At 45.3% G+C, this 13,045-nt stretch overlaps 1 protein-coding gene across 1 annotated transcript in view; it reads right to left on the bottom strand.

Annotated features, from left to right (window-relative positions):
• Positions 1 to 4,639, bottom strand: part of Intu (inturned planar cell polarity protein) — a 75,221-nt gene extending 70,582 nt beyond the window's left edge. The window contains exon 1 of the mRNA XM_036190257.1: positions 4,244 to 4,639. Within this exon, the coding sequence (XP_036046150.1) occupies positions 4,244 to 4,332 (89 nt within the window). The 5' untranslated portion in view covers positions 4,333 to 4,639. The remainder of the gene's footprint in view (positions 1 to 4,243) is intronic.
• Positions 4,640 to 13,045: the final 8,406 nt, after the last annotated feature.

Below are 13,045 nucleotides of genomic sequence, written 5' to 3'. Positions count from 1 at the left end.
TTTAAAAAATTATTTTCAAGTAATCATTTTTTAAATGATGGTAGACCAATAAATACCATTTAAAATACCGTGACTTTCTAATGTAGAGTTTTCCAAAATATTCCAAGATAGAATCACAATATATAAAAGACACTCTGCAATGCTAAATTTATGTAATGAAGTTACAGTCTGAAATCTCAATTTTCTCATATGAAAATGGAATCCCTTGTTCATATGTACAGGACTTAATTGTTACAAGATCACTTAAATGAGAACAGAATGTAGAGAAGCCTCCAAAAGCAGACCCAGGCTGGGGCAGCTTAGGGGTAACATGCTTCTCCTTTTTGAGGGAAGGATCGAACCTGGAGTTTTGCGCTTGGAAGGCAAGCGCTCTACCGCTGAGCTAAATCCCTAACCCAGTAATGTGCTTCTTTAACACACTTAAACTGTGGAACCTAACGACGGGATTCAATTCTTTCCCAGTCAGTCACCCACTAACTGCTGCAGACGACGCACCCTGCGAGCCCCAAGCCCAGTTCATCCGTCCATCCTCGTCTTCATCCTCTAGCTCTTCAAACTCTAGCTCATTTGCGGAACTGTTCTGCCGCCAGAGATCAGCATTTGCCAACCAGAAGGAAAGAGGCCCCTAAAGCAGGAGTGCCCAGCTGGGGGAGTTGCTGATGGCCCACAACTTACTGGTGAAGAGACAAGGAGGAAAGAAAGAGCAGACACAAGAGTCTGGAGAAACGACTGCCTGTGTGGGCTCTGAAAGCAGTGCCGGCGCCCTTTAAAAACCTGCGGTGCTGTGACCCGTGCAGTGCAGTCACCTGCAGTGACAGTCACCTGCTGGATAATGCAGCCCCGCCATGCTCTCCTTGGTCAGAGAGCTGTGTCCTTTGAGTCTAAAACTAAGAACAAATTGAATGTGGGCAAAGTCAGATTTCTTACATGAAGACAGCATTAATAATTTACCCACCACATGGTGTTGTTAAAATTCAGATGTGATAACCCTTAAATTTAATGATGCCTTACTGTTGAAAAAATAACACAGTATATATTTTACATTGTATTTTCCTAAGCTTTTGCTTTTATTATTATTTATTTTAGTTTTTACTTTCAAGTTTAAAAAGATATCCTATACTATCTTGGTAACAGGACTCTTTAATCAACAGGGCATATATTTACCTCAGAAAGGCCTAGATACTTGATACATTTTGAATACACACATTTTTGCTGTTGGTAAAAGTATGAACTTCAGATCGTCCAGTATTTTCACCTGTCTGCTGGCTTAGGTGTCCACAAACCACTGTTCTAGTCCAGTGCCATTATTAGCCACCAGATCTCCTGAACTCTGGGAGTCTCTAAGAATAGCCTTTCACCTGCGTTTTGTTTTAGAGCCCAGACAACAGTTACTAACACCATCCCTTAAGCTTGATAGGACTTCATGTTCACAGAGCACTGCCATGTGGACAGAAGTTCCCAGTGTCACCCTACGATGTGGATTTTTCCCACTTTACAGAAGAACAAGTTACCATCTCACCAAGTTACAGGACTCTGCAACAGAAATGCCACTCTGAGAGGACTGAATTCACTAGCCATGTGCATAAGTTGTTTAAAAGTATTTGGAAAATACTAATGAGCCGAGCGGTGGTGGCACACACCTTTAATCCCAGCACTTGAGAGGCAGAGGCAGGCAGAACTCTGTGAGTTAGAGGCCAGCCTGGTCTACAGAGCTAGTCCAGGACAGACTCCAAAGTTACAGAGAAACCCTGTTTCGAACCCCCCCCCCAAAAAAAAAAGAAAGAAAGAAAATTCTAGTGAGTACTACAGAGTATTTCAAATAATCAAAACATTAACTTGCTTACGTAAAAATAACTGAGAAATGAAATTCAGGAGCCTCTCTTCAGGCTCAGACAATCTGACTTTTGTCCCCAAAGCAGCCTAACAGAATTCTTGGCTCACCGGTGAGCGACTGTGACTTTAGTGCTGGCATGTCTGGTTCTGGTTCTAGTGTCTTTCTCAGCAGTTGAGCAATTCAGTGCTGTAGGTTTTGAAAACCATATTTGCAATGGAAAATACACAAGAAATTAACAATCCAATAACTGGAAGACCTAGCTTTTAAATTTAAACGTGAAAATAAAATGAAATAGCCTAGTATTCTCTTCAGTATGAATTTCCTGTGGCCCTGGTCTCTTTAAAGCTTTTGCCAAAATTTTGTGGATGACTTACAAGGTATTTACTTCTTTTTATTCTCTGACAGTTTCATCTGCATATAGTGAATTTCAGGCTCTTTCACACCCTATTATCCTGTCTTACCCCTCCCTGCTAAAACCCTTCTCTAACTCTCCAGCCTTCTGCTTTCAAGACTTGGAGTGTATGTGCAACCCACTGAGTTTAGATAGGGTTGCCTATATAAGCAACAGATGCTTCTAAAAGGAAAACATAAAAATATTGCCCAAACAACTTTAAAACACAGATTATGCACCGGTCTGGTTCATGAGAATGACAATAAATGGATGAATATGATTTAAAGGGTGTTTCTATTATATCCATGTAAAGTAATTGCAAAGTATGAATGTGTGTGAAAATATACCCTCATCAAGTGAGAGAGACACTTTGTTACGTCACAAATTTTAAACAGGTGTTTTGAAAACACAAAATGACAATAAAACACTAAATAATAGGACACACAAAAATCAATGCAAGGCAAAGATGAAAAGACTTTCCTATTCTGTTAAAAAGAAATCACTGTTAGCCATAACACTGACAAACTGAGTTCAGATCCTCCGGCTGCCTTTGCAGATGGTAGCAGTTATTATGTAATTCAGATGGAGTGGCTTTTCATTCTAATGCTGAGCAGGTGTATTCCGGAAATACTCATTCTGAAATGATCACCTCAGGCTGAGGACTTGAGTTTAACCCTTTTCTTTTGCCCTGCTTCATTCAGGCAGGCTTGTGCTTTGGATTTGAGACTCTGTAGTGTTAATCAGTTTGGATCTTTTTTTCTTTCTACTTGACATTTCAAACAAGAAAAATAAGAAATTCTGCTGCAATGGAGTCTTGGGTGTTTAAAACAAATTTCCTCCCAGCTAGGCCAAAATCATGCTGTGAGTAACTTTACAGTGAGCACTCCTGAATTGTAACTTTATCAAACGCAAGCAGGAATCATTGTCCTTGGGAATTTAGCTCCTTCTTTGACAGTATTTCATTTTACATGGCAACAGCTGTCTAGCAGGGTGGAGAGTGGGGTGCAGAAAACTTCAAGTTTCAGAAGACAGCTCTCAAGTTGAAGAAATCCAATTTTAAAACCCCTTGCAGCCGGGCGGTGGTGGCGCACACCTTTAATCCCCGAACTCACAGGCGGATCTCTGTGAGTTCGAGGCCAGCCTGGTCTAAAGGGCGAGATCCAGGACAAGCACCAAAGCTACACAGAGAAACCCTGTCTCAAAAAACAAAACAAAACAAACAAAAAGAAAAAGAAAAGAAAAGAAAAGGAAGAAAGAAAGAAAAGAAAACTTGCATAACGCTGCCCCCTCCCTCACACTTTCTACAGCTCATATGGTTTTGTATAAAGACTTAAAAAGGGTCACTTGAAACGTTTACAGATGAGGGAACTCACGGAAACCTCCCTAGCAGATATTTACTAAGCTGGCTTACTCGTTCTCACCACAGAGGTATTCCAAGAGAAACCCTTCATTTATTTCTAAGCGATTCCTCCTCCCATCATATCTCAATAAGGCCAGGCCTTTCGAGTTAGCAACGTTAACTGCCATGCATTCAAGTTTGATCTCGCCGTGGATTCCTTTCTCACCAATAAACTCATCGCCTTCAGCGTGGGTTTTAATCTTTGTTCGTCTGTTTTGCATCAAAAATCGGGTTGGATAAGCTGATGGAAAGTTGAGGCTCTCTTCCTTAGGAGAACTCCTATATTATGCAGTTCCGCAGCGTGTAGGGGTGGGTGGGTGGGGTGAAATTAGATTAGTTAAAACAGAAATTCTTTCTAATTTCACTCATAAAGTTCAGGCAAAGCTCTCGGCTTCCCCCAAACCTCCTGCAGAAAATGCAGAGCGCCTTGAGAGGCAGCGTTGCTTCACGTGGTCCTTCCCCTTCTTTATAAAGTGGAGCCTCACGGAGCCCACTGGCGCGGGACTGGAGTCTCAGAGACCCTAGGCACCTCAGCACCGACTCAGGGAGGGGAGCCCTGCACCTAGCCCAAACCCGCCTCTGTGCCCAGCCCGGCCGGATCCCGGGAGCCAGCACTGACCTGTGTAGCAAGACGCGCTGCACCGAGTCCAGGTCCTCCAGGTTGCGGGGCGCGGGCTTGGGGATGCTGGTCCTACCCCCCTGAAACATGCCCGTGGAGAGCCACCGCTAGGGCGAACCTCAGGGCGGCAGCGGGTGTCAGCGGTTCCTCAGCTCTACTGCGATCGAGGATGAAGGACACGAATGCCCAGGTGGCACCAGGGGACTGTGTGCCCCGGGGAAGCCGGCGGGAGCGACCGCGAGGTCTCTGCAGGTGGGCGCTCTGGTGGCGCCGCCCGGATCTCCAGGGCCGGGGTGCCCCGTAGCCCCTGGGGGCCCCTCTACCGCTCCACCGCTCCAGGCACTGCGCTCCAAGGGCGCTCTCTTGCTGCGGTGCACGCTCTGCGCCTCACCCTGGGTTAGCAGACCTCAGGCGGCCCCAGCCTAGAACACCAGTCTTCAGGCGCCGCCCCAGGGCAAGACGCTGCCACCTGAGGCCACCAACGAGCTAGGCGAGGAGGAGGCGCTTGCGGGACAGATGAGCAGGCCCCTTGGCTGTGCTGCAGACTGAGAAAGTGAGCTGGGAAGAGGAGCCAGATGCCCCTGTGGGTGGGACTTTAAACCCTTTAACCATCTGCAAGCTGGGCTGTTGGTGCTCTTCTTTCTTCCCTGCACTAGGGAGGCTGAGGCAGGAGGATAGTTACCAGCTGGAGTCCAGCCTGCTCTATGTAAGAAGTGCCAGGTCAACATAACAAAGCCCTGTCCGGAAACAAACATGCAAAAATCAAAAAAGAAACCGTATATGTGAGCGAGTACAGTGTGAAGGTTGTTTGCAGGCCTGATTGACATGAGTCTTTTATTCAGTCCTTGGGAGATAGCGTTGAAATGTACTGGACCTCAGCTGTTCCTTGGTTCCAAAGCAACATGTACCCTTGCACCCCATGGTCCAGAGAGAGAGAAGAGGAAGAAGAATGGAAGGTTAGCTCAGTGTTCAGTGGGGGCGCAGATGAGGGGGTGACCCACGAGTGACTTCAGGTTCTGGTTCTGAACCTGAGTCAGAATCAGACGGAATTTCTGGTAGAGAGAATGAACGGAGAAGTTGGAGGGTGTTTTCAAATGTGGCGTATCACTGACGGCGGAGACACAGACTAATTGTAATCAACAATAGATTGATTTTTATGCCACTGTGTAGATGGGGCTTGACTTGCGTTGTAGCCAAGTCATCACATGTAGGTTTTTCCTTCTGGATGAATTTCTCTGGCTCTGGTTACTAAGTGGATGAGGAGGGTGAAGAGAGAGGTTTGCTTCATAATAATGCCTGAGTTTACTCTACTCCCTGCCTGTGATGGTTCCTTGGCCTGTTCTGTACACTCGTCCGGCGTTCTTCCATCAAGTATCAAGAATCTGAAGTGTTTGTCTTTTGATCCCAGGAAACAATGTGATGCTTATCAAAGTATAATACATCATAACGAAAATTTAAAAGTAAATATCAGTAATTAATGTTTTTAATGTTCATTCATGCAATGATATGATCTGAATTCATATAATACAATGATATGAAATTTGAATAGAATGTTTTTGATGGCAATAAAATATTATGACTTGAATTTATGTAAATATTTAATATGAAAATTTGTGTGTCCAGTTTGCATTAGTTATTTGTCTCCTTGCTGGGACAAAACACATGACAAATACAATTTCAAGAAGAAAGGATTTGTTCTGGTTTGTGGTTGGAGCTATGGTCCTTCCCGGGGTGGGACACATGGCAGCCGGAGCACTGGGCGGCTGATCATGTTGAGTTCCCAGTCAGGAAGATGAGAGCCAGGGATGCTGGTGCTCAGCTTGCTTTGTCCTTTTATTAGTCTGGGTATTCCGGGACTGTCTCCACTTCTCAGTTACATTTCCAGGAAACACTCCTCAGATGTACCCAGAGTCATGCTTCCATGGTGATTCTAAGCACAGTCAAGTTGTCAGTGCAGATGACTGATCACATGGTCTCTTGCTAGTGGTGGAACTGGGGTCTTCATATAATACAATCAACAATAAGTTAATTCATGTCACCCTAAGTATAGTGGGGCTCTTAACCCCTAGTACCCAAATGGATCCTAATTTGGAAATAGTCTTTGACATATAACAAAGATGAGATTATACTGAATTAAAGTGTTCCTTAATCTGTCAGGGGGGCTTTATAAGACGAGAGAAAAGGGGCTGGGGGTGGCTCATTGGTTAAGAGTACTTGCTGTTCTTGTAGAGGATCTGGGTTTGGTTCTCAGCACCCACACGCTGATTAACAACCATTTGTAACTCCCATTCTAGGGGATCCAACAGCCTCTTCTGACCTCTGGCACTAAAAACACACTAGGTACCCAGACATGCATGCCGGCAAAACACACACATGCAGGTGAATCTCACATATACATAAAATATAAATCAATATAAAGAATAAAAGAACAGGAAAAAGAAGCACATGGAAGGAACATATATATATATATATATATATATATATATATATATATAGAGAGAGAGAGAGAGAGAGAGAGAGAGAGAGAGAGAGAGAGAGAGAGAGAGAAGACTGTTGGACAGCAGATATGGAGTGATGGATCTGTACATGTATTTGTCAGCTTTCCATCGCTACGATGAAATACCCGTGAAAACAGATGGCCCCATCTGACGAGCAGGTATGTACACTGCCTTTCAGGATGCCTGATGAGAGAGTAGCAGCAGACACTTGGAGAAGCCAATTCCTCACCTCATCACCAGGAAGTGGAGGAGGAAGAGGAAGAGACCAAAGTCCCACAGTCCCTTGAAAGGGTTCACCCCTAATGACTTAGAGTCCCACATGTTCAAGGTTCCTCAGTAACACCGCTGTGGGGGCCAAGCCTAAAGTACGTGAGCCTCTGGGGTCAGTCAGTGACCTCACTGAAGCAGCGAGCAGTACCAAAGATTGCTGGCAGCCCCCAAAGCTAGGCATGGAACCAAGAGCCCTCTAAACCCCCAAGGGGTCACAGTCCTTCTAGCAGCTTCATTCGAGGCTTCTAGTTTCCAGAGTGATGGGAAGATAAATCTCTGATGTTGTAAGCACTTAGTGTGCAACTATTTGGTGGAAGTCCAGGGGAGCTAGAACAGTTAGTTTCTTCCATGTGTGAAATAGGAGACAAGATCATCTGCTGAATATGACGGGGGCCAAGGTAGAGGTCTGAGAAAAGCACAGGAAAGGTGAACTGCTTGGGCCAGAGGAAGAGAGTGACCGTAATGACAAGCGTGAAGAGCTTTCCAGGCCTTGTGAGAGTTGGGAGAAGCAGGATTGCTAAACACCATCTTAGAGATGTCCCATCGTGATCCACAGAGCCTGAAAACATGACAATTTAGCACACTGGTGCTATGCTAGTTCCCATGGTGCAGTAGGTGATGAGATGCGGAGACTACTTTATGAGAAAGACCTAGTTGCATGAATCCTGAAAAGCAGAGAGCTTTGTCAGAGAGAGCTGAGGGGCTGGGAGAGATATCTACATTAGCAAAATGTTTGCCTTGCCAGCATGAGGACGGAAGTTTGATGCTCAGAGACATGTCCAACAGCTAGGTAGCCCTGCTTGTAATTCTAGCTGTCAGCCCTGGTGGAGAGATGCTCATGAGCAGAATTCACCGAGCAGTGGTGGTCTGGGAGTAGAGAGGCTGCATGGGGGGCATGCAGTAGCTTTAGCAGCAGAGAGTGAAAGTTGGCTGACTGCCAGCCCAGAAATGGGGACATAGATTTCACAACCACAAAACAGTTCCACTCTGCCAACGACCTGCATAAGCCTGAAAGAGGATTGCCCCTTCGCCCACCCTGATCCTTCTTCAGTGCCTTAGCCCCAGGGAAAGCTTGACTTTGTTCTGTGAGACTCTAAGCACAACCCCTGATTTCACTAGACTTCTGAGCTAGTTGTTGAGTGCACAAAATTTGTGCCATTTCTACGTATCAAGAGAAAACGAACATAGGGTGTTTTCAGGGGTGCAGATGGCAAGTTGCCCATGGAGCAGACTCCACCCAGTTGGGCTTGTGGGCAGGAATGGCTTTAGCTGTGCTTGGCAGCTCCAGTGTAGGCATGAATTTCTCCACACCACACTCTCCTGGGTTCTTGCTTTTGCATTTTTTGGGGGGTGAGGGGGGCGGTTCTTTTTCTTTTCCTAAGACATAAAGGTTGAGACTCTCCCTCCCAAACACACAGCAACTTCCTTCAAAGGTTGGAAAGGCTCTCATGTGGAATAGATTCCTCAAATCAACTCATCTTCCAAGTTACAATCAGGACTGATGGTCTTTCTACAATGGCACATTTACAATTAAACAAAAGCAGGGAGATGCCTCTGAGATGGAGATTTCCACATACAAAGTTTACTGGGAAATGTAGGGGGATGAAGGAGGGGAATGAAGAAATCATGTGGGCAGGAGGAATACTTCAACTACAATACAGTTCCAACAAATATTCAGCCAATTCTGTGTCCTTCTCAGGGGATGGTCTTGAGTGCTGTCTTGAGTTGAAGCGAGTGACAGGTCTTTGCATCCAGAAAAGATATTTGCTTAGGTGATTCTCTCCAGTGAAGGCTGTTCTGAGGATTCAGCAGAGACTCTCAGCTGTTGGTCCTCAGCAGGATGAGGAATGGATGATTCCTGAAGGAAAGGGCAAGTGGGAATGAGGAGGGATCCAAGACAGGCTCTACAGCATTTTACTGAACACCAAAGAAGCTCATAAGCCCATATGTGGTGGTGCGTTCCTGTAATCCCAGCACTCAGGAGATGGAGGCAGGCAGATCACTTGAGGGAAGGCTGAGGTACAAAGAGACAATTCATCTTAAACAATAGAAGGGGAAGTAGAGGAAAGGGAGAAGGAGAAGAGACGTAAGAGGAGGTGGTGGAGGAGGGGGCTAGGCAGTGGTTTACTAGTCTGACATGGACTTCTCTGCCAGAGGGGTTTATTAATAGAGATTTTAACATCTGGTAAGGATGCTGCACAATGGGGTCCAGTATTGAATCAAAGCAACAACAACAAACAACAGACACAGTCTGAGTGCTTTGAGACTTCCAAAGCCCTTGTCGAGCACTACTGGCTGCTTCTGAAGTCCCAGCCACCGCGGGCTCACCTGTGCAGCATTACTGCAGAAATCATCTGTGTATTCTGTGCCTCAGGAAGAACACACAGCATAGGGCAATGAATGGCAGTGCTCAGTGGTGCAACACTTGCCCAGCACATGCAGAGCCCTGCCTTCTATCCCCAGCACAGTAAAGAAAAATGAAATCGTGGAGTGGTCTTAATCACTGAACTTCTATGTGCTGGATGCAATTGTGCCCTTCTGTTGCAAGGACAATATATACATAGCAAGTCTAGATCTTAAAAATTGTAGGGGTAACCAGATGTAGTGTTGTATGCCTCTAACCCCAGCACTTAGGACACAGAGGCAGGTGGATCTCTATGAGTTCCAGGACAGCCTGGTCCACATAGTGAGTGAGTTTCAGGACAATCAAGGCTACATTGAGAGACCCTGTCTCAAAACAAAACAAACAAAAACTGCAGAAGTATCTTGATCTAATCTTGACCACTTTACCTCCAAAGGTCAACTTTCCTCCGTTCTGATCATCTACAAAGCACACTTCTTTATTTCCTTTGAAATCACACCAGTGATGAGGGGCCTTTTAGTCTAAAGATGCACAGAGGCTGCAGTTGATTTTCAAGAGAGCTTTGGTTCTTGCCTATGAGTCTGAGGTTATTGCATGACAGTGTGGAACAGACACCAGAGTGCTGGGGCACCTGGCGGAATAGTGAGTGTAGTATTTTTTGTTTGTTTGTTGTTTTTTTTTTTTGTTTGTTTGTTTTTTGAAACGTTTTACTCTTTGGGAGGCCTGCCACCCAGCTCCCAAATAAACACACAGAGACTTACTCTTACTTATGAATGGCCTGCCTTAGTTTGACTATTTCTAGCTAGCTTTTCTTAATTTAAATTATTATCCTATCTACCTTTCACCTCTAGGCTTTTCACCTTTCTCTATTCTATATCTCTTTCTTTCCTTCTTACTCCATGCTGGCTGTGTGGCTGAGTGACTGGCCCCTGGTGTCCTCTCTCCTTTTCTCACTCTTCTCTCCTGTCTTCCCCTCTTATTTATTCTCTCTGCCTGGCAACCCCACCTATCCCTCTCCTGCCTAGCTATTGGCCATTCAGCTCTTTATTAGACCAATTAGGTGTTTTAGGCAGGCAAAGGAACACAGCTTCACAGAGTTAAACAAATGCAACATAAAAAATACAACACATCTTTGCATCATTAAACAAGTGTTCCACAGCATAAATGAAATATAAGACATCTTCAACTAATATGCCACAAAAAGTGAAGGTCGGAAGTGAGGAGGAAACTGAGAAGGAATAAGGAAGACAGGGCTTTGGGGGCACACAGCACCTGTGTAATGTGGACAGCAGAGGACTATTTCCACATCACAAATGCAAGTGTGTTCAGGATTGGATTAGTTAAGACTTTTTTTCTGCTAGTATTGTGTCTGTATTTTCTTTTAGACATTGCTAGGCATATGGTAATACAGTGTTTTTTTTGTTGTTGTTTTGTTTTTTGTTTGTTTTTTTTAATAATAGTGTCTTCCTGTCACCGTGATAGAGTAACAGACAAGAGCCAATTAAGGAAGCCAGGGTTTATGTCATCTCCCAGGCTGAGGGACACAGTCTACCTCGTCAGGCATGTCAGTGACAGGAGCCTGAGGCAGCTGATCCCACTGCCTTTGCACCAGGGAGCACAGCCCATTTTTTCCCTTTTATTCAGTCTGGGACCCAGCTCATGGAACGATGTCATCTACAGTTAAGGCAGATCTTCCCACCTCACAGACCTGCCCAAGGTGTGTCTCCTGGGTACCTCTGGATCCTGCCAAACTGACAAGCAGTGTTAACCATCACAGAAAGCTTATAGTAATTTAGCATTTTTGACATTTCCCCCCATGCATATCATTGGTTTTTACCAATATTTCATTCCCTCCTCCCTCCTTTTCCTCTTTCTCCTTTCTTCTCCCCAAACCCCCTTTCCTTCAGCTTCAAACTGGCCATCTTTCTGTTTCTACCTCCCAAGTGCTGAGCACAGATGTTCATGTCATCACACCCAGTTTCCTTAATATTCCTGAGTACATATTGCTGTGTTAACCTTTAGAGACATTACTCAAGGCGTTCATCACAAGGCTCCCTTTCCGTCTTCCTAACTGGGCATGGGGTGTGTGGGGAGGCACGAGCCTCCATCATCAGCCACCCACCCGGAGGGCTGAGAGTCCTTGTCTTCCTCAGGAGCTGACTCTTAGCTCCGATGCACTAAACTGTCTGTCTCAGGCGGTTTGCTCTGCTGTCCCAAACAGGAGCACCTGCTTCTCCACAGCCTAATGTTTTCTCCTTCCACAGTTGCCAAGTCAGAGACTAATGAGTAGCATTCAGGAGTTTTCATCCTAAAGATGAAAGGGGGAGGAGGGAGGGAGGGAGAGAGAGAGGGAAGGGGGTTTACAGATGATAGGCAGTTAGGTAACATGATTTGGACTGGATCTAAATCTTTTCTCTGTGTTAGAACTAAACAGGGGGGAAGAGCCCTTTGCTGACCCTTTCTAGGGCCTGTCAGGTGCCTAGTCTTTTAGCAACTGGGTATCAGTTCGGTGGCATAAAGGATTACTGAGGATACCCCTAGCTTCCTTTTAATTTATTTTTCATTAGCACACACATAATTAGGTTTCACTATGGTAGTTTTTCAAACATTTCTTTCGATCCCTCTGCCTCCCTGTGTTCTTCTCCTCTTATAGCCTCCTCTGGGCTTTTGTGCCAATGTCCTTTTGCCCCCTGCCCTCCAACACCTCTCCTTCCCCTCTCACCTCCTATCTGACTTCAAAGCCTATACATATTCTCCACCCCCTTATCTGTGTACATATGAGCATGGAAAGCTCCTAGCACCCTGACCGAGAGTCAGTCTCAGTGCACGGGGTGCATATGCTTTCATCAGTCTTGGATTCTGAGTGTCCCTGTGAGCTGCTCACTGGGGTGCTGTCTCACAATGTGCAGAGCCACCTTCCACTCTTAGGGGCTGCACCCAGATGAAAGCGGCTTAAGCCTTGGAACTTGTGTGGGAGGCGGGGATGGGGATGGGTGGAGAAGTGCTCACCTCACTTTTCCATTCTCTGAAGGCCCAGATGCCATTAATGACACACAGGCATAAACATGAGTAAACATGAGTGTGATGTATTCACACAACTAAGAATTAAGGAAATGAAAGGAAATCTGACATTCCATAAGGTAGTGTCTGCACAGGAAGTGAGTGTCTGACATTTAGGGGGATAACAGAGTTCAGAGTGTGTGCGCAGGAGCTTTCTTTGGGCGGAGGATAGCACTGATTATTTTGCTTATCTGCACTGGCTCATGCATGTTGCTGTGGAGGTGTGTGTATGAGAAAGGACCACAGGAATAACAGATAAAGCTTGGTGTGCAAGGAAGCCTTGCGCTCAGTTCCCATTGGTGTTATATCAGGAAAAGGAGCTGGAGATGGTAGGCAATTTAAAAACTGGGAATAGGATTCTCACAGGCATAAATTAAAAGTCTCTGGAGAGAGTTGTGCCCAGCAGATGCTTCCAGCAGCAGAGGAAGAGGAGGTCAGTCCCACAACTTGCCAATGACAGGCAGTGATGAATGTGAAGATTCTATTTGTTGCTGGCCATTTTGGAAATTTAAAAACCATGGAATAAACTGGTGATTGTATGAAAAGATGATGCAAATTAATGTCTGTGATGGAAAACTCATACAAAATTAATTCACACTGGGTTTTATCTGT

The sequence above is a fragment of the Onychomys torridus genome, chromosome 6 (genome assembly GCF_903995425.1).
Source record: "Onychomys torridus chromosome 6, mOncTor1.1, whole genome shotgun sequence".
NCBI lineage: Eukaryota > Metazoa > Chordata > Mammalia > Rodentia > Cricetidae > Onychomys > Onychomys torridus.
This window is presented reverse-complemented; position numbering and strand designations above follow the sequence as displayed.